Consider the following 21,868-nt stretch of genomic DNA (forward strand, 5'->3'; position numbering starts at 1 on the left):
AGAAGCAAAGCAGTTCTCTGAGCCAGTGCATAGTTGTTAATATTCCTATAACAGTCTCTTGTGCACAGCTCAGGTGTTAATCAGTGCTATTTTTTTCCAGCAGAATAGAACACATCTGACACAATAAGACTGCTAGAAACCTCTGGGACCAGAACATCAGAAATGCCAGGAAAGACCGGTGTTTCTACTGCCAACGGAAGCAGCAGCAGGAGACGGCATCACCGGCAGCATTAGCCTTTCATAGTTGAGTTGACCTGCTCCATTCCAAACACCAAAGTCAACAAGGCCGTGGTAAGATTACGCCAGCGAGCTCAATTTCGAGCAAGATTCCCAAGGAAAAAACCAAAAGGGAAAAACAGCTCTGACATAACTCTCCACTTACAGCAAAAGAAAAAATGTGCTTCTCAACCCTCGATACAGAATGAGCACAGCATCTTCTCTCTCAACATGCTGGGCTAACTCAAACATGTTTGCAATGTTCACTGCAGTCACATTAAAAGTTGATCAGTTTCGGTTTTCTTCTCGCCAGTGCCAAAGCTCTCTCGATTCCTCTGAATATAAAATAATCTCCCTTCAGTGCATTCCACATTGACTAACCCTTTCCATCCATGCTGAGAGGGTCTGGAAGCTAATGGCAGCCCTTCATAATTAAAATACTCCTGGAGGACCCATAATGGGCCCCTGCAAGTATTTTGAATAATTTGGTACATTCCTGGCAATTTCTCCTTTGATTTTTTTTATGAGCACATTTTGAGTTCTTCTGATTCTCCAAAATTTTAGAACAAACTTTTCCAAACTATTTCCTAGCCTATGAGATGGATTATTTTTCTAATGTGACTTCTGACATAATCTGACATAATCTTAATGACTTCCTTACTATTTAAAGATACTGTTGTCACTACTTGAAATCACCTTACTATTTCCAGAAACATAAATTTACATGTTCAAAGCAAAAATTATCTCAGAATGTATCTAATATACTTTATTTTGAGGGGAAAGAAATAGGAAGAACATCCAATAAACAAAGGACTCAGTTTCAGTTTACTCTTGGGACCATTAAACAAAATCTTTCAGGGCTCCTCGAACACGGGGGAATTGCCAGAGGAAAAGAGCTGATGGGGTTCCAATTGTCAAATTAAAAGGGGGTGGAGAAGTGGATCTGGGAAACTACAGACCAATTAGCTTGACATCAATTCTTCTTCTTCTTGTGCCATATCCATTATCGGATGTTGGCGATCATGTTGGCAATCTTGTTTTTATCAGCAGCCGCACAAAAAAGTGCTGCTGAGTTTTGTCCAAACCAGTCCCTTAGATTTTGAAGCCACAATGTTCTTCTTCTGCCTGGACCTCGTTTGCCTTCAATCTTTCCCTGGAGGATTAAATGGAGTATGCCGTATTTTTCTGGGTGTTGCATCACATGTCCGAAATATTCTAATTATCGTTTTTTAATTGTTTTGATGATTTCCCTTGGCTTTCCCAGGCGGCTTATACCTCCTCATTTCTGATCTTGTCAACCCAGCTTATACGTAATTGACATCAATACCTGGGAAAATCTTGGAAAAGATAATCAAGCAGTGGATTTGTGAGCATCTAGTAATGAGCAAGGCAGTTACTAGAACCCAGGGTGGCTTCGCTAAAACAGATCATGCCAGACAAACCGTATTGCCTTCTTTGACAAAGTGACTAAATTAGTTGATAAGTGAAATGCTATGGGCACAGTTTTCTTAGGCATCTGATAAGACATCTGCCAAAGTAGACCACAGCCTACCCTTAATAAGACAGAACAATGTGGGACAAACATTATCACCACCAGATGGATTTGCAATTGGATGACCAACCAAACTCAGCATGTCATCTTCAGTGGAAGTCCATCTACATGGAGGGAAGCATGAAGTGAAGTACCTCAAAATCTTGTCCTGAGTCTAATGCTCTTCAGCATCACAAATGATCTAGATGAGGGCATAGAAAGGGAACTCACCAAATTTGCAGATAAACACCAAGCTGGGGAGAACTGCTAACACTTTAGAAGATAGATCAGTGATGGCGAACCTTTTAGAGACCGAGTGCCCAAACCGCAACCCAAAACCCACTTATTTATCACAAAGTGCCAGGACTGCACCAGCATTTTGGTGCCCTCGGAGGAAGCATGGAGGCACCTCTGAGTGCTGCCTCTGGCTCGCAAAAACCGGGGGCACAAAAATGGGCCACCGTGCTGCCAGGTGCAAAAGCGGCTGCCACTGCACCACAGGGTGCAGATATAAGGCGCTGCACCATGCAAGAACGGGGCAGGGCTAGTGAGTATCACGCAGGCACTAGCCCTGCCCCATTTGCAGCATGTGCGTGCTCGCGGCCCTGTGCGTGCATGCACGCATGTAAAATGCTTCCCCCTCCCTTTTCTTCCAGTCCACCAATTGACAATGGTTGGTGACCTCTGCTCTACCACCTCTACTCAAGCTTGCTAGTCAGCCGCTTCGCCTCCTTTGTGGTGGGCGGGGCTCCTGCTCTGGATGGCGATGGCAGCCTGATGGACTTGCTGCTGGCGGCAATGGCACGTGTGCCAACAGAGAGGGCTCTGCCGTCTCTGGCATGCGTGCCATAGGTTCGCCACCACTGAGACAGACTCAAGATTCAGAAAGATCTTGATGTATTTGTGCAGTGGGCCCTAGCCAACAAAATGCAATTCAGTAGTGAGAAAAATAAGGTCTTGCACTTAGGCAGGAACAACCAAATGCATAGTATAGAAGAGGTGATACCTAGCCCAACAGTAACAATTGTGAGAGAGATTTAGATTCCTAGTGGACCATCACTTAAATATGAATCACATTGTGCTGCAGCTGTCAAAAAAGCCAATACTGTCCTAGGCTGCATTGACAGAGGGATGCTTCCAAAATCACATGAAGCAATAGTACTACTTTATATTTACACTTAAGTGAGGCCCCACTTAGAATACCATGAACAGTTCTGGTCACCACAATTCAGGAAGGATGCTGAGACCCTAGAGATAGTACAGAGGGTCTGGAGGCTAAATCACGTGGTGAACAGTTTAGGGAACTAGATATGTCTAGTCTAATGAAGAGGACTAGGGGGGTGACATGAAAACTGTCTTCCAGAACTTGAGGGGCTATCACAGAGAGGAGGGAGTTGGCTTATAATCCAAAGTACCTGAGGGCAGTAATGGGTGGAAGCTCATCAAAGAGAGATCCATCCAGGAGAAATGTCCTGACAGCGAGTACAATTAATCAATGGAATGGCTTGCCTCCTGAAGTTGTGCGTGTTCCATCACTGGAGGTTTTCAAGAAAGATTGGACACTCATTTGCCAGAATGGTATACGGTCTACTGCTTGAGCAAGGGGTTGCATTAGAACAAGGGTAGGCAACCTTGGCTCTTTTATGACTCGTGGACTTCAGCTCCCAGAATTCCTGAGCCTACCCCTGCACTAGAAGGTCTCCAAGATCCCTTCTGACCCAATGATTCTACAATTGCATACCTTGGCTATATTTACCAGACTATGCATGTTAAATATAGGGAAATATAGTTGAAGGAGCAGCATCAGCAATGTATATACAAGCCCCCAAGTAGAAAATAACCTCCACTTCAACTTTTTCATAGATTCCCATGTCTATGATAAAATACCACTGAAAGTCCCTCATACTGACATATTAGGTCCTCCAAGAAGCATCCTGTAAATCTTGGAGTATTTTTTCGATGTACCAGTATCCTTTTGCAAAGTAGATCTTTTCAATTTTGCATCATATTCCATATATTACCAGAAGAGAAAATAGCAGGTATTTAAATTTTTTATAAATACTGGGGAGAAATCCCTAAATGAGATAAATGACTCTAAGCTGGTTTCCTTTGCAGCAGGCTTCCCACTGTGTTGATACAAGACTCCATCCCACAATCATTACATCCCTCAGTATTAAATACACACATATTTTTTAATCAGCCTTGCTATTTTTAAAAATACCTATTAATGGTATTATTTCTTGCTATGTTGGCCTTAAAATGCTATATCAGTATCACTTCTCTTGATGTTGAAGCTTTTTTAAAAACAGCATCAACAGGAGAGCTAAGGGAAAGGAAGACTGACACCTTGCACCTGAGGTGTGGCTGCAAGGAGGGTAAAAATGGCATCCTGTCTCAACGCCAGATGCATTCTGCAACACTGCGACACTATTTCTCTTCAGCAAAGTTGGAAATTGACTCCTTATGGAGCGGAAGACAATTAATTGTTAATCTTTGATGATATTCTTAGTTAACATCCTGGAAATACCTAGACAGCAGAACAAAGAGAAGCAGAAGACTGCTCCATAGAAGAGACTTGCATTATGTAATTAGCAGGTGTCTAGCAAAGAAATCCAGGGGTCTCCCTATCCGAGTTACAATGGTAACCTACCAAAAAAGGGCCAACCAAAACAGGTATGCAGGAGGCTCTAGCAGCCTTCTGTTGCCCAAAGCCCCCTTTCTTCCTATTAGGATCATGGAATGGAAAAAGACCACTCAGTCCAATATGTTGCTCACTACAGGAATTCAAACTAAAGCATCCCTAATATGGCATCCGGCCCTCTCAATTCCTGGCAAATAGATGGGGAAGAAATGGAGGTAGTGACAGATTTTATTTTTCTGGGCTCCAAGATCACCTCAGATGGGGACTGCAGCCAAGAAATTAAAAGACGCTTGTTCCTGGGGAGGAAAGCTATGGCAAATCTAGACAGCATACTAAAAAGCAGAGACATCACCCTGCCAACAAAATTGCGTATAGTCCAGGCCATGGTTTTCCCAGTTGCAATGTATGGCTGTGAAAGTTGGACCATAAGAAAGGCTGAGCGCAAAAGAATTGAGGCCTTTGAACTATGGTGCTGGAGAAGACTCCTGCGAGTCCCTTGGACTGCAAGGCGTTCAAACCGGTCAGTCCTAGAAGAGATCAACCCCGACTGCTCTTTAGAAGGCCAGATCCTGAAGTTGAAACTCAATACTTTGGCCACCTAATGAGAAGGAAGGACTCACTGGAGAAGGGCCTAATGCTGGGAAAGATTGAGGGCAATAGAAGAAGGGGACGACAGAGAATGAGATGGCTGGATGGAGTCACTGAAGCAGTAGGTGTGAACTTAAATGGACTCCAGAAGATGGTAGAGGACAGGAAGACCTGGAGGAACGTTGTCCATGGGGTCGCGATGGGTCGGACACGACTTCGCAATTAACAACAACAACAATAGCTAGCTGCCCATCCTCTACCTAAACATAGTCAAAGAATTGAAGCCACTACCTCTCTAGGTAATTGGTTACACTGTCAAAACTGTTCTTACTCTTAAGATCTTTTTTCCTGGACTGCAACCAGAATCTGCCTTCCTGCAACTTCAGTGTATTATTCTGTGTTCCACTCCGTGAAGTGACAGAAAATAGATCTTGCCCTTCTTCTGTGTGCAATTCTTGCCGTTAACAACGATCATATCTCCCCTTACAACTTTTCTTCCAAAGGCTAAACTTGATACTACTGCATGGCATGTCGGTGTCAGGAATGGCTGAGAGGAATCCAGCTGGAGACTTCTGTTCAGGCGACTCCATCTGAGCCACAGTTTGTCCATATATAAGTTATGTTATCCAATGACACATCCTCGCATATCAGCATCCCTTCAGTCTTGACAATTACGAACAGTGGTAAAAGGCATTCTGCACACTTCCTTAAAAGATTTCAGGTAGGTTTGCCAAAGAAGTGAAAGACCAGCTTAGCTAAAAGCTGCAAGTGTGTGTGTATTTTCAACCACAGTAATTGCCTGAACACAAAAAGCCATGTAACCATACCTCGGATGAAATGGTCTTCTGTATCCACCAAGCTGATGCAGCATCTTTAAATTACGAACTCAAATAACAGCCAAGGCATTTACAGGAGGCAGTTACAGAACAATAGATGGACAAGTCACAGAGGTTATTTTGTAATGAAAAACACTGAAAAGATGGTAGAGTTTATAGTATCGGAGACCTCCACAGGAAAACCAATTAAGAACTCCCCAAATTGAATCATTGACCCCCCAAGTCAACATTCAGGAAATACAGTAGCCTTCTTGGAACAGACTAAGGAGAAGGATGGTTCAAAGTTTTGATTTTCTTTCACAGTGCTGCTGCCCTGATTGCAGAGCAGCCAAATATAAAGACTATTCAGAAGCAACTGGTCAAATATGGGGGATGTGAAATAGAGAATTTTCAAAATAACATCGGGCAAACTTGACTCAGCTAGCTTCAGATAGTTACATCAACTTTTAGAAGATTGCTTTAACCGGAAAATATCAAAAGGTCTTAACAAATTTTGCAGATGCAAGTCTGATCTAAATCAAATCATTGATCCAGAGACCATGAAAAGCACTAAATCCCCGAGGATTCGATTATGATTTTGATTTGCCATAGTGCAGTTTCAGTATTGCAGACACCATGTGAAGGGTTAAGGGGGCTATGGAAAAAATAGTAAAAAGCTAGTTTTAGGGAAGGTATAGAAAATTTTATTTGAGAGCCATTTTAGCCATACAGTCAAGCAAGGTAAAATATTAAGTGGAGGAAAGATGTTTGTGAGTTTATATGCAAAGTAAAGGATAGCTTTTATTGCATTCTGTTTTTTTATATTATGCATTTAAAAGGCAAATAATAAATATAAGGCATTATATTTTGCCTTACTTCTACCATTTCCAAAACATTAAACTACAAAAAAAATATCTTATGCCTGGATAATTACATTCTTTTCTTCATATTTCTTCCCATTAGTATCACAGCAATTGTTTTTAGAAACGATCATATTTATAAATGTGAATAACTAACCAACCAATGGGAACAAAGTGAAAGCAAAGACTTTCTCCATATTGGAAGTAGAATCTCTGTCCATAATTCAGGTTGTACTACTGTTCTAATAATATGCTGCACAGGCCACTACATGTACAGCAGTGAGTGCATGTTACAGCTAATTATACACAGAGGTATACACATGTAAGTAAATAAAATAATTGAAATAATTGTATACTTAGTATACAACACTATGGTACAAGCAGGGAGACAACACAGGGCATATTGGGGAACATATAACACAGGAACACTTCTTAGAAATACACAAGTCCTTGTTAGAAGTTAGAAAAAAAAATGTCATTCATTATAGAAATATTAGTCCTCCCTGAAGCATGAAAAAATTTAGGCAACTACTGACAACAAATGGTCAGAGACAAGGAAACTATTTTTTTTAAAATTGCTCAAATTCATAACATTTGATTTTTATAATTTCTAATTCAATAGAGAAAGATTTCTGAAGGGCTAAATCAACTTGTTCATATTTGAGAGTATGAGAGTAGTAATTTTAGAACTGTAATAATGCCTACCTATAATGTACTGCAGCTTGACATGACATGGTTAGTGGCATGGCAAGGTTAATTAAAAGAACTATGCCATTATATTAATCATACCATTAAAATGCAAATTGGTAATACCTTCTTCCTATCTTATGATATATTTACAGTATGGTCTTTGCTAGAAATCAGGTGTCTTATCTCTCCCTTTCTAAAGGGGAGGCCAGACTCTGCATTAGTGATTCTAGTTAATTTGGTCTCCTTTATGAACTATAATCAATCCATCTGTAGAGAAAACTGAATTGATACTATAGTAATCAGATCACAAAAATATCAGGGGAACATTTGGAATTCTATACTTTGAATTCCAAGTCCAACACTGCTGTTCCCTGGGACTAGGTAGATGGGGAAGGGGAAGGAATGACAGACCAATCACCTGACCAATTGGAGGGCAGAAATACTGGTGCTCCAACCAGTATGCCTGCCATCCATCCATCCATCCATCCATCCATCCAATTTCTATAGCCACCCATCTCTTTGTTCTCATTCCTGTTGCTTATACAGTAATGGGAAAAGCAATAATGATAGGAGGCAGGGAGAGCAACAGATCTCTCTTGTTGTTTTTAAAGAATAATGGGAGGAGATAGCATCTACAGCGTTTTGGCTCTGGGATGTGAGAATTCCTACTAATTGGAAGTCACTTGTTCTGCAGCTCCAGAGGAAACACCACAAAACTATCTTTGCAATGTTTTTCTGAAATAGGAATTAAGCTTAGTTAATTGCTAATCAACTCAGTTTCTCAATCTCATGTAAGCCCTGCAACATTGTTGGGACACAGGAAGGCAATATCGATTTAAGCTTGGTACTATCCCTATATGTGGAAAGAGCCTAAGGCACCATTCCTGCTGCTAAATATGACGACTAATATTTTTTTCTGCGTATTATACAACTGTGCAGATTAAATATTTAGGATACTTGTCATATCAGGCCGACATTCACTTACTAAAAATCAATGCCTAGCAAGAGCTGTTTGCAAAGTTAACTTTTTTAATCCAGCAGCATATGCAGCAATGTTAGCCACTGCTAAGGACAGGATTTCTCACTGGTAAATAACTTAGTAGACCTGGAAAGAGAAGCACGTTAGGGATGAGAACAGGGACTAGTCAAAATAAAAAAGCTTGGACTTCACTTCAAAACATGAAAATGAGAGGTTGCATTAACAAATAATGGAGACTAAATTATGGACTAAGGTGCTAGGTCTAGAAGCTACATACATTCTGAGCACTGGATAAACTATACAGAAGTATATGGAAGTTGTCCCCCCAACGGATTTTCCTAACTAATGCCATAATTGCAAACAGATGCAGGGGGTCGGCCAGAACTGAAGCACAGTTGCAAATCAGAGAAAGCAGCAAACCTGGACCATCTTCAACTGCGTCCTCTCCAATGCCATTACAATTCATAGCATGTAGCTCAATTTCTGAAGCTGGGAATCTGAGTTCGCACAGCGGACATGGCATGAGGTTATCAGCTTGAGGGCTGTGCCCGGGTGCATGCTCTCTTGCATCTTCATCAGCCTGTGAAAGAGGATAACAAGTCAGCTAAGCTGGTGTTGCAAAGTTTGTTGTCTGTGCTCAGCCTTGATCATTTGTCATTTCTGATCTTCCCTTGGCTTGATCTTCCCAGCCCAGGAACTTTTTTGCAACTCAACAGGTCAGAGAGCCTGACACTGATGAGTGAGCATTATGCTGCTGATAATCAATGCCCCTTTCAAAGACACTGTGTGCTCCCAAATCATCATGAGAGCCAATGTCCTATTTAAAGCAACATTCCCTCTGCCCCAAGTATGCCACTCTCTTGGGGAATAGAATAGAATAGAATAGAATAGAACTTTATTGTTATGATGAATGTACACTAATCGTTGATACAGCTCTCAAAGGGTCACCACCTCCAATATACACTATGTAAATACGACAAAAATAAATAAATACAGAATTTTGCATATACCCACATATATGACACAGAGAAACAACAGTCTAATTTGGATTATGTATACATATGCATGGCGAGAAAAACGAATCTTAAGAGTTTACCAGACGAATGGCATAAGGAACAAAGCTATTACAGAATTGGGTAGTCCTGCTAGAAATACTTCTAAACCTCCTCCCAGAGGGGAACAACAGAAACAGACCGCAAAGTGGGTGTGTGGGGTCTCTAACAATGCTTTGAACTCTAAGCACACAGCGCTTATTAGCAGCATCTTGAATACCAGGAAGCCAGCTTCCTACCAATCTTCTCGGCTGTCCTTACCAATCTCTGTATGGACTTTCTATCTGAGGCACTGCTGCCACCAAACCAGACAGGGATGCAGTTTGTTAAAATGCTCTCAATCGTGCCTCTGGAAAAAGTGGCCAGGACAGAAGGAGAAAGATGTGCTCTCCTCATCTGACGCAGGAAATGCAGACACTGGTTTGCACGCTTCACTAAGGATGACGTGTGGCGAGACCTATTCAGATTGTTAGTTATCTGCACCCCCAGATAACTTTATACTGTTGACCGCCTCTACAGCTGCATCTTACAAATGTCAAAACATCCTTAAATTGAGAAAATGAGAGCATTGGCATCCAAAGTAAAAGTGGCTGACAGATTTTTCAGGCACTGAAGCCAGAGTTTGCCTGTCTCTAGGTGGCCATGCTTCCATCAGTGTGCTCTTTACCAGGATAAAATACACCTGGGAATCTCAAGGCGTCTGTATGAATATTTCCTCTTTACTGACTCCATCTGGTTTCAGATCCACCTATAGAATAATTGAAAAAGCCTTAACATGTTTCCCTTTGGGAGCAGGATATAGTTTAGTTTTTAGGAAAATAGTGTCTTCACTAGAACCTGGTTGATATTCAGTTCTGCAGTGAATAAGTGGCTCATTTCATTTTCCGATGATGGGAATTCAAGTAACAAAGAGGCAAGCCCCAGTTCTGAATTCCAAGTTAACATTTACACAGTTAAGCATTCAGGCTGTGCAGTACTTCAGATTCAGTTTCCCAAAGGTGCTTCCCAATGCACAGGAGTGTGAACACAGCACCTATATCCACCTCTTAAAACAGGGGTCCCCAACCCCATGGGTGACAGCCCAGTACAGGGCTGTGGCCCATTTGAAACTGGGCTGCAGAAGTGGCAGGAATGTGAGCACAGCTCCAACTGTGTGAACAGTGGACCCACGTGCCCGCCGCTTGCACAAATGGAGATGCATGAGTGATAAGCCTAATATAAATGATCCTGTTACTTGTACATGAATAGAAGAAAGTTTGCTTTAGTTTCCAGGCTGGAAAAAAATTGCATATGTAGTTCTTTTACATCCATCCATCCCTCCCTCCCTCCCTCCCTCCCTCCATCTATCTATCTATCAATATTTCTATCTATCAATCTTTCTATCTTTCTATCTGTCTGTCTGTCTGTCTGTCTATCTATCTATCTATCAAATTTATGCCACCCATCTCATGATAAAAGGTGACTCTGAGCAGCATTTATTTATTTATTTACAGTATTTATTCATTCTTGCCTGATGTAAGAGCTGGTTCTCATTTTCACAGGAAGATTATTAGCAGTTTTTACAATCTACAGATGCAAGCCGACCTACTTTCTCAAAAAAAGACAGCCCCTCCCCTTATATTAAACGAGTGCAAGAAAGTCAGTCTCAATTAGCCTATAATATCTATATTATCATCCTCAAAGTAAAGTACTTGGCAAAATTCGTGAGTTCTTACTTTAATCTTTTTTCCTAAAAATATGCTAATCTGAGATCTGAGAGACTTGTTCCTTGGACTGATCATTTCTAGTTACTATTTATTTTAACCACATGTTGCTGAATAAGACACAGTGACTATTCATACAAGACATAAAGCATGGTAAACAAATCACAATGGTTACATTCACAGTCCAAGCTAAAGTAAACTAAACTATTATGGCTTAGAAAATATACTGTGACTTAAGTTTCTAAAAGGCACTCAGCCACATCATACAGTAAATTCTTTGATGCAACTGTTCTAGAAGGGGACAGTCAATAGGGACTCCTTTCTTAGATTCCATCTCCCAGTCCTCAAAATATTTTTAAATACTTCAAAAAACAGAATAACAGAGTTGGAAGGGACTTTGGAGGTCTTCTAGTCCAATCCCCTGCTACAGGCAGGAAACTCTACACCAGTGGTGGCGAACCTATGGCATGGGTGCCAGAGGCGGCACTCAGAGCCCTGTATGTGGGCACGCGCGCCGTCGTCCCAGTCCTAGGCCTTCAGCTGGGTTTTATAAAACCTTTTCACTTTAGGCCTCCGCCGCCGTGTACAAAAAAAAAGGTTCAATCAATCAGTCAATTTCAACTTCTCGTGGGAAAAAAAGATCTTGCAAAGTTGGAATTGATTGAACTTTTTAGTCCCACCCAGTCTGCCGTTACCACTGCAGCCACGCCCACCCAGTGGGCCACACCCACCCAATAGGCCACACCCACCTGGCACCCGACGATGCATAAGTGGGTTTTGGGTTGCAGTTTGGGCACTTGGTCTCTAAAAGGTTCGCCATCACTGCCCTACACCATTTCAGACAAATGGTTGTTCAATCTCTTCTTAAAAATTTCTAGTGTTGGAGCATCCACAACGTTGGGAGGCAAGTTGTTCCACTGATTAACTGTTCTAGACTGTCAGGAAATTTTTCCTTAGTTCTAGGTTGCTTCTCTAAAATTTAAAATATTAAGACAATTTTGTGACTTAGTTCTCAGCTCCTGAAGATAAGAAATAGATTATTCTTGTAAACATGCTCTAATCCTGTTTAATAAATTGAACAGGCCAGTCAGCATACTCTGAGTCCTGGATAATTTTCCTATACTGGATTTACAAAAGAGGCTTATTAAAGCTTTGAAGAATTTTGTGAGAAGGGGCAAAGAAAAAAAAGAGAAATCTCTAGGACATTATTTGGAGGTACTAAATATCAAGATTGTTAAAAGTAAAAGAAAGAAATATAAAGCTGGTTTATTTGATCCAGGTTAAAAGAGATATGTTATCTCTGGTAACTCTTAATAGACTTTTGCTGATCAGGGCTGAACAATAGATCTTTAAGGATTTGTTTGTAGGTAAGAGATGAGATATGGGAACAAGAGATCATTCACTGTGTTTTAAGAGAAAATGAAAAATTACTAAAATTGTTTATACTTGTGGTAAAGGGGGAAGTCATTTGTATATATCTTTTCTTTTTCTTTACTATATTCTTACTTTTTTCTTTTCTATTTTTTTTTTCATTTCTGCACTTTCTATTTTTTATTCTTTTTTTTCTAGCTTGTATTAGTTTTTAACTTTCTATTTGTAACTTTTAATAAACTTACTATATGAAAAAGAGAGTGTGTATTTTCTGACATACCCATGAGAGTTTGCTCTTTCTATCGGTTTAATTGCTCAGAATAGCTATCTGTAATTATCCCTAAAGGGATGTGAGTGGAGAAAACAGGCTGCCTACTGGAACCCCCAGAAATTATATCCAGATTCTGTCTTCATTCCAGGGTGCTGTAACTGTCTCTTGCAGTCATAAAATCCACCCCCCCCCCCAGAATTAGAGGAAAGAAAGGGGAGACAGCAGCTAGCCCCTTGGCTCTTTAAAGACTGTGCCCATTTAATCTATTTCAAAAAGAAACTGTGATGCAAGAGAAATCCTTATTCTTTAAAATTATCCTTTCATGGACACCTCCCTATAGTTTTCTTGGTAGCAGTAAAGAGGAGTTTGCCCCTTCCAGCCTTGATGTTCCTCAGAAGTCTCCATTCAAATAGGAACCAGGCCTGACCGTACTTAGCTTCTGAGCCCAGATAAGATCTGGCATATTTCAAAAGCATTAATTCAGTTTCTATGCCTGTGACAAATCACAGCTAAACACACTGGGAAAAATCCTTTGATATAATGGGAACATAAATTCCAGAAGTTGCTGTCTCATAATAAGCAGACATTCTTACCTACCAAAATCTTTACTTACATCTTTTGTTCCCACCCTTCTTCCAAAAATGTGTGCACTGCTGTCCACTGACAAGAGTTATGAGCAGAACTTTGAGTTAAAAACCATCTTGGGGTTTGATTTGCACACGAGAACCATACTGGTTTAGCAAATCATATCTAATTCTATACCAGGGAGAGAAGATAAAAAAAAATGTACTTTAGAGTTCTTTCTTGGATTTTTTTGTAGACTGTTGTCTACATATCATCAAGGTTACCAATTTTGAGTCTCAGAGTCACCATGTGTTTACCCATCTGAAACATACAGCCTATTCCTTAAAATACTCAAGTTTTCAACAGGCAAACTGACTCTGCTACTATCATATTCTCCAAATATCAATCTACTTAAAGATTCCTAAGCATTTCAAACAAAGATTTGCCAGAACCATTAACAGGTCTGTTTAAATTTTAAACTAGCTAGATGGAATATATTCTATATGAACTAAGATAAGGTTATTTTTATTACGATAAACTAAGAAACTCTCTCTTATTCAGATACAGGTGAAGAGAAATGGAGAGAAAATGTCATCTATGTCCTTAGAATGGCTCAGTTCTCAGTTCCAAGGAAACCATCAGCAGAGGCAGTCTGATTGATGGCTTTGGCATGCTTCATGTTTTGTTTTATGAGCAGTCTCTTTTAAACAGGCCTGTTGCTTAGCAGTTTCATTACAAAATTTACATTGTAAAGTAAGAGACCAATAAGGAATTTCACTGACTGACTGAACATTGCTTACATGTATGGGGATTTGTATGATTGGCCTTTAAAAAAAAATCTCAGCTTTCTCACCCTGCTGGCATGTGATCAGAATTAAATTGCAGGCAAACCCTCACAAAATCCTTTTTTTTTTAAAAGAAACCTTAAGGCAAATAATTAAACTGAGGTGGGAATTCTGTGGCTGTTAAGTTATATGGCAACTATTAGTACACCACCACATCTTCTGAGTATTTCACATCTTAACATTGCAACATCTCATTTTTCTTTGGTGTGTCGTGAAGATATGCTAGGCACAGAATGAGACATGCCAAAGATGAGGCGTTCTGATCAAATCGGTGTTACCCTAATAAGATGACACTTAGAGAGATGTGAGGAGCAGTCTATTTCTACCCCGTTTCCACTCTATACAGCCTTGCAGCGCAAATGCCAGGTGTCCAAACAAACTGCTTACACTCCCAGAGTAAATAACTCATTGAAAATGTAAATGCAGTATTGTGTAGCAACACTTGTCAGTCCCTTCCCTCGGAATGGCTTTTGATAAGACGTGGGAGAATGGCAGAGAGATGCTTTAACTGCATGATTGGCAGGCTAGCCAGCCAAGGGGAATGCCACAGTATCCCCTGCAGTTTGCAGCTGAAACCTCCTCTGTGGGCCAGCAAATGAGGCAGCAACAGTGTGGATAGAGAATCAAGCTTGCTGAATAGTTTTGTCTCATTAATTGCTCAGCCACGGAACTCAAGATACTATTATGCTTCGTCTAACTCTGTTTAACCTGAGGATTAAATCATGCCGTAGCATTTGGATCCCTCTGCTCAACACCACAAGGCAAGTTGTAAGATGGGCTACTTTCTTATTCCAAGTGATTACCTGCTGCCTGCCTGCCTAGTTCTTTTATTTAATTATTTTAAATATTTATATACCTCTTATCATGGAAAGGCACCTTCGTATATTGCATGGTGTTTGAAAAATGTGTTTTAAGTCCAGGAATAGATAACACAGCATACAATGATGAAATACGTAAAATAACATTGCAACAGCTATGAGTAGTTCAATTGCACCTTCATAACCTTTCAAATGTCAGGAGGAATAAAAAAAAAAAAAAAAGACTTGCAGCCTAAGCCTAAGTTGTAGCAAAGCCTTATTTATACTTTCTTTCGAGGGAAATGTCATTCCAATGAATCGGCACCACAACAGAAATCCTCCCCCTCCTAACTCCAGCCCAGAACCCCTTCATAAAATATAAAGGACCCTCTCCTAATTGAGACCACCCTACTGCCCTTTTAGACCACAAGCACTTGGCTATTCATTGATATACTCTCTCATACAGCCCCAAATTCTAGCAGACTAAGGGCGCTTGGCCTTAAGTGGCTAAGCCAGGGGTCTGCAATCTTGATAACTTGTAAGACTTGTGGACTTCAGCTCCCAGAATTCCTCAGCCAGCTATGCTGGCTGAGGAATTCTGGGAGCTGAAGTCCACAAGTCTTAAAGTTGTCAAGGTTGCAGACCCCTGGCCTAAGCTATGTATTAACATGTCTATGACAAGGTTATGCTGCCTCTCTATACTATAGCCATCTTCGTATAAACACACACCCTGTGGAGGCTGGGGGGGGGGGACTCTTAAGAATTAGCTTTTCACATACGAGTCACCTCGTCAAGCATTCTTCAATTTGCTGCATTCATGTAACCTGTCAGAACAGCACTTGGAAGTTCTTCTGATATCCCCTCCCCCTTAAATTGCAACTTAACTATTTGTCTTTACCAGAAACAGCAACTGAAGTCAGATGTCATTGTTATGACAGCTGCCTGTGACTGTAGCACAGGTACACTGAAACAGGGAGAGAAAACTCAACCCAACAGCATTCATCTGGTGATAATGATACAAGCAAGAGAAGATTTTTGTCTGGGTTAATTTAGAGAAGCATCTAAGCTCGTTAAATGAAAGCAGTAATACGAACGTAGCCATCAGTCCAAAATTCAACAGCACCATTCAAGCCAGCATTGACACCACACATTCTGCCCAACTCCGTTTCCATAAGCAACGGTGGGAGTTTAATCTCACTGTGAAATCAATTTTGCTCTCATGCTTGTAACATGAGCCGGGAGCAACTAGTTGCCCTTCCACAGTAGCATCCAGTGGTGTCCTCTGGCATACTTTAGCATATTACTGCTCACAAAGCACCATACGGATAAGTGTTGCACCCAAAATGACAAATGTGAGAAAGTCAACAGAAAACCCTTAATGAACAAGAAGTGCCATAACCACGGAGGAGAAATTGATGATAAAAAGAAAAGGAAACACCAGGAGGCCCGAGAAGAGAGCACGCCATTTCTGGACGAGATTTTCTAGCAAGCTGCCTAGTTTGCAAAGCAGCTCATTTTGTAAAATGGGTAAGAAATGAGACTTCGCATTCCAGATGCTTTTACTGGCTGTTATTCCCTAAGGACTTGCTTACCTGCGGAAAGACATCTTTGCTGGATGAATGGATTTCTCCACTCTCAGGCTCAACCGCTTGTGATGGACTCTGCTGGGTTTCTGCAACAGAAATCTCCATGTTAAAAGCAGCGGCGGGGGCAGCCCACCCCCTTCCTAGACTCTGTAAGCCCCTTCCAACCCCCTCCCGCTCCCAGCACACTCCACACTAGCTGATAAAACGTATCCCCATTTGCTTTACAGTGTCTTCACAGTTTCTAAACATTTTTTAGACTTGTCACAAATGTTAGCAGACAATGTGCAACAACACAGCTGAAGTAGAAGTTTAAAGCCATAGTGCAGCCATGTGTAGATAAAACTAATGCCACTCTATGGCTTAACGAGAAACAGGGAACAGAAGGGCATGTAAACTGTACACTGTTGGTGCAAGCTGGTGAATAATATTATGCAAGAATAAAACCCCTCAGCTCAGCACTACGTGGCCGGTATTTTCTTTGTATCCTTATACTTCCCTCGATAAAAACCTTAGCCAAATCACCTGTAGGAAACCTCACAATTAAACTTAATCCTGTGTCAAATATACAACGGAAAAAAGCTTGCTTTAAGAAAATAATGTCAGAATTAGAATGGCTTTGGAAGAAAACAGTTTAACCTTGAACCATTTCTCCTTCGCTGAATCAAGTTGTTCATTCAGAACTAGGAGGAACAAGTATTTCACTCAGTCTCTGAAAGACAGGATCAAGAGATCTTGTCCTGTTAAATCTAACTAAGAAAAAAAGGTCACTATAAAGACTTACCAAAATAGCACTTATTCAAAACAAAGCAGCTCAGCAAGTATTACTTATTTCACCCTCAGTCTGGTGCCAAGCAAACAATAGAAAAAGGAAAATAATGGGGCAAGAAGCATCTGCAGGCAATATACCATGGAAGCAAAGGGCTTATGGGGGGGGGGGGGAATGCTCTGAAGTCCCACTTAATAATAAACAATATGGGCCTGCCTGAAAGGAAAGGACATAACCTTTCTGACTCAAAATTGCAAATAAATTGTAGCAGAGGTCATACCAGGGCACACAGTGATTTCCTCCTCAGCGTGATCCTCTGTGGCAATGTCTGGGTTCTTCGTATTGTCCAAGGGAGTCAAGGCAGAAATGCTGCCAAAACACAAACACATGATAAATCAAAGACACAAAGCATTCGATGAAAGGCGGATGGAATTCTGTAAGCTCTGCTTATTCAAAGAGGGTAGCAGGAGAGAATGCAACAAGAATAAAAAAAGTGTCTCAAGAAAAAGCCTGCAAACAATTTGCCTCCCCACATGTCCTAAAAGAAATGTGCAAAAGGAAGGCTGTTTACTGAGATCTCTAAATGTTTCTTTGATGCTTTTTAGTCCTGGTCACAGGAATATGCCAGGTAGCAAAACAGCCATATGCTTAGTAACTCCTTAAAACAGAACAGAGTAATGATCTTTTTGACAATGAACGCTTCATTATCCATATTTTACTGATCAGTTTTTTCTGTTATCATCACTACACTCAGAAGGCAGGAATCTGACACAATTCAATGTTTCTGTTTAGCAAAGACTTGCCAACATGAAAACAGCATTTTTTTTTCTTATGCTACATTCAACTTTGCCCAGTTCCTCTCATTTCCACTTTCCAGCAAAGTCATGTTGTTTCCATGTCATAAGAGAAAGAGGCTAAGCTACTACAACATAACCATCCTTTCCTACTTCCCGTGAATTCTGTGTAGTTCCCTTGCTGGAGTGATCAAATATGCAAGTGTATATATAAAAAACATAAATCCCAGGACTGACTGAAGAAAATAGTTACTAAATTAAGCAGCCAGAAACGGTCCTTGCCAATTTATGATAAATAAGAAAATTCTAATGGAAAATCACGTGACTTCTCTCACTCTTTAAATAAAATAAAACTACTAATAAATATTAAATAATCATTTAACATAACTGTTAATAAAACTACTTTAAACCAGTTGTTATGAAGCCAAGCTCCACGTAAACTATCAAGATTTACATCAAAAGGCCTCATGCTAAACAATTTGCTATGACCTTTATAAAACAGGCTAATCAACCTGAAGTCCTCATGCATTGCTTGCTACGTCAACTATCTCTTGGTAACAAAACATATAACCATTTATTAAAATCTCAATCTCTGTCTCTCAATCTGTACTTTGCATAAGCTAGGAAACAATAAAGCTGAGTGGTCCACGGAAACCAGCAGAGGAAAATGTCTTTGGAAGAAACCATTTCCAAAATTACTCCAGAAGCTGAAGAACCAAAGAGCGTTTGAAACCTACTAACTTGGGTGCCGTGCGCCATCCAGCACGGGGCTCTGCTGGCCAAGGGCCACTTGCCAGATGGCAGCTTTTAATGTGCACAAGACCGAGAACAGCATGGCTATGGTTAGTTCAAGGCAGATGCAGTTTCTAATGAAATTAGATGTCACAGTATGGAATGGTCAGCCTTGATCCCAGAGGTCTGATGAGGTCTTAAGAGATTGATGGTTTTGCATTATGACCATTTGAAATGTAGATAAATGCCATCCAGAATTAGGGCTTTTCCTTTTAAATGCTAGCTAATGAATACTTCCCAAACAATGTCACAGTGAAGAAACAAGAGGGTTTTTCCCCCCTCCTTTGCTTTTCCCCATTCAGTCCCTCCTGACAGTAATAGTGACAAAGAAACTGACCCACACTTGAATATCTCACCCCCCCAAAAAAAGCATTACTATAAAAAACAAACCAACAAATTCCTTGCGTAATTCTGTACATATTATTCCTTCCTTGTTGCAGAGTGGGAAGAGTTATCACATCAGTTAATCTGCTCCCTCGTTCAGCATTCAGCCAAAATGTTGTTAGATCAATGAGAAGAGGATATCAGGCAGTGAAAAAGTGGTGGCCTCATGCCAAGGCCATTTAATTATAAGACCTGGGAAAACAACCTAAGAATTAAGTGGCTTTTCCCAGCAACTTCTGATTGAGCACAAATATTGGAACTTTCCTGGGAATTTATTTCATGAAACACTCCCTGACCTGTGCCATCTCCTCAAACAGCCTTCATTTTCTGAGCTTGCACATTTAATTCTTGCTTTACGAAGCTTCTAAGAAGCAGACTTCAAAGAATATATCCCTAGAAATGGTCATCTTGCTATTCCTGCTAAAGAAGGTACGTAGCAGTGACCCAAATGTAAAAAGTAAGCAGCAGCTCCCAGTCCTTCTGTTTCCTTTTCCTGAAGGAAACAGACTTTGAAACTCCCAAATTACATGCCTCACTCGTTCCTACCTTATTTGGGCTTCCAAGAACATTGTTGTCTCAAGGAAACAAATATTGTCACTATTAGGTTGATTTTCTTAGATTCCTCTTCTATTCTTTCCGTTTCATACACATCCACATTTGTGCGTGCACACACAGACGCATACACAAAACCCATGCCTTCATACGGACTCTGGATTTATTGCTGTCGCTATTCCCGAAAGCCTACTGCTTTGAGCAATATCAAATTAAATCATCACATTTTTCTGGCCAGGAGCTGTACTTATGAAAAAATCTTTGTTGCAATGGATACTTTTTCCTTTATATTTTAAAGAATGGGGCACATTTCCGATGGCTATTCTCTTCTGCTGGACCATACATGCAATATAAGTAGTCTTGCTTAGTAACCATTTTGGTTATTACAGAATCAACAGTGATGAAATATATCTCCTTGCCTTTGTGTAATCTGCACAGGCTCCCTTTCTTCAAGCATATCTTCTGCAAACAGCACTTGGGAAGCCTAAGAAGAAAAAACGTAATTATTATTTGACTATACATTATATTATTTCTTTCCCGATATTTTATTAAATTTTATCAGGGTATGGGAAAACAAGGATCATTGTGGATAGTGGAATTCGGGATAAGGTTCAGAGTGGGAATGGGTACAACAATGCGGTTACCCCCAATAACATTCCACGCTTTAGCAAGCAAACTATCATCCGGATACAAGTGTTCAACAGGGTTAATATAATAATAAGTAACTGTGGTCAACAAAAGTAGCAAATATTGTAAAACATATCAATTAATCAAAAGAAAAAGTCAATCCTCTTAATAAGTTTCACTTTTCGTTAACTCATTTTGCTAACCATTGACACAAAAATTTCCCATATTTTAAAATAAACTGAGTCTTCTTTCTCTTTAATCTCTAACGTTAATCTGTCCATTTCTGCAGACTATACATTATATTATTGACTATATTTACAAGTAGTCCTCGACTTACAGCTGTTCATTTAGTGACCGTTTGAAGTGACTCACAAAAAAGTAACATGATTTTATAATCAGAGATTTCAGATTGCTGCTCAGGATGTTATAATTCTAAAGGAGATTTGATGAAACAAATTAAAGATCAAAATCGAACTCATATAAAAAGAGTTTATAATGTTTTAGTGGAATTGGATTCAGAAACAGAATTAGTTAAAGATTGTATGGTTAAATGGGCTCAAAATTTTGAAGAGCCGATTTTATTAGATACATGGGAGATAATTTGGGTGAGGAATGTTAAGTTTACCCAAGCTCAAAATTTGCGAGAAAATTTTTATAAAATGTTTTATAGGTGGCATCTTGATCCACAAAAGCTGTCTCGTATGTATCCGAATGTACAGCCCAAATGTTGGAGATGTGGTTGTTTGGATGCAACGTACTATCATATTTGGTGGTCATGTAGAAATATAAAGGCTTTTTGGATTAAGATTTGGTGGAACATTCAGAAGATTTTTAATAGAAGGATAAAATTTACACCACAATTATTTTTGTTAGTTATTATTGAAGATTGTGATGGCAAAGAGATTACTTTAATGTTGAACTTTATTACGGCGGCAAGGTTCTTGATTGGGCAATATTGGAAGAAAGATTCCTTGCCTACTCTAGAGGAATGGTTTCTTAAAGTTTCTTATTTATCAGAAATGGCAAAAATTTCGGCTTATCTGAAAGACAATTCACAAGAGAGATATAACTCTGTGTGGAAAAGATGGGTAAATTTTGTACAGAATAAATATGGGATTAGAAAGTATTATTTAGCTTTTGAATAATTTATAGTTTAATGTGGCTATGGTTGGATTTATTGTTTCTATGTACTGGAGTTAAAGTACTTTTAATTTTTTGGATGTATGTATAGTTGATTGATGTTCATTTAATTTGTATGGGTTTTTTTGTTTTTTTTTTAACCCTGTATTCAGTTCTGGGAAGGAGGGGGAGGGTTATGGGGGGGGTGGGAGGGGGGAAGTATTTTATTGTAAAAACTTTATAAAATTTTCAATAAAAAATTTTAAAAAAAGTAACTTATGATCATTTTTCACACTTACCACCCTTGCGGCATTCTCCGTGATCA

At 39.9% G+C, this 21,868-nt stretch overlaps 1 protein-coding gene across 10 annotated transcripts in view; it reads right to left on the reverse strand.

Moving 5' to 3' along the window:
- UIMC1 (ubiquitin interaction motif containing 1) overlaps positions 1-21,868 on the reverse strand; it is an 83,732-nt gene that overhangs the window by 11,122 nt on the left and 50,742 nt on the right. For all 10 annotated transcript variants that reach the window (XM_039356783.1, XM_039356784.1, XM_039356787.1 and 7 more), the window contains 4 exons: positions 20,217-20,281; positions 17,556-17,644; positions 16,516-16,595; positions 8,741-8,900 (listed from right to left, as the gene is read on the reverse strand). In XM_039356783.1, the coding sequence (XP_039212717.1) occupies positions 8,741-8,900; positions 16,516-16,595; positions 17,556-17,644; positions 20,217-20,281 (394 nt within the window). The remainder of the gene's footprint in view (positions 1-8,740; positions 8,901-16,515; positions 16,596-17,555; positions 17,645-20,216; positions 20,282-21,868) is intronic.

The sequence above is a fragment of the Crotalus tigris genome, unplaced genomic scaffold (genome assembly GCF_016545835.1).
Source record: "Crotalus tigris isolate CLP2741 ecotype Arizona unplaced genomic scaffold, ASM1654583v1 scf7180000018829.1913635, whole genome shotgun sequence".
Classification (NCBI taxonomy): Eukaryota; Metazoa; Chordata; class Lepidosauria; order Squamata; family Viperidae; genus Crotalus; species Crotalus tigris.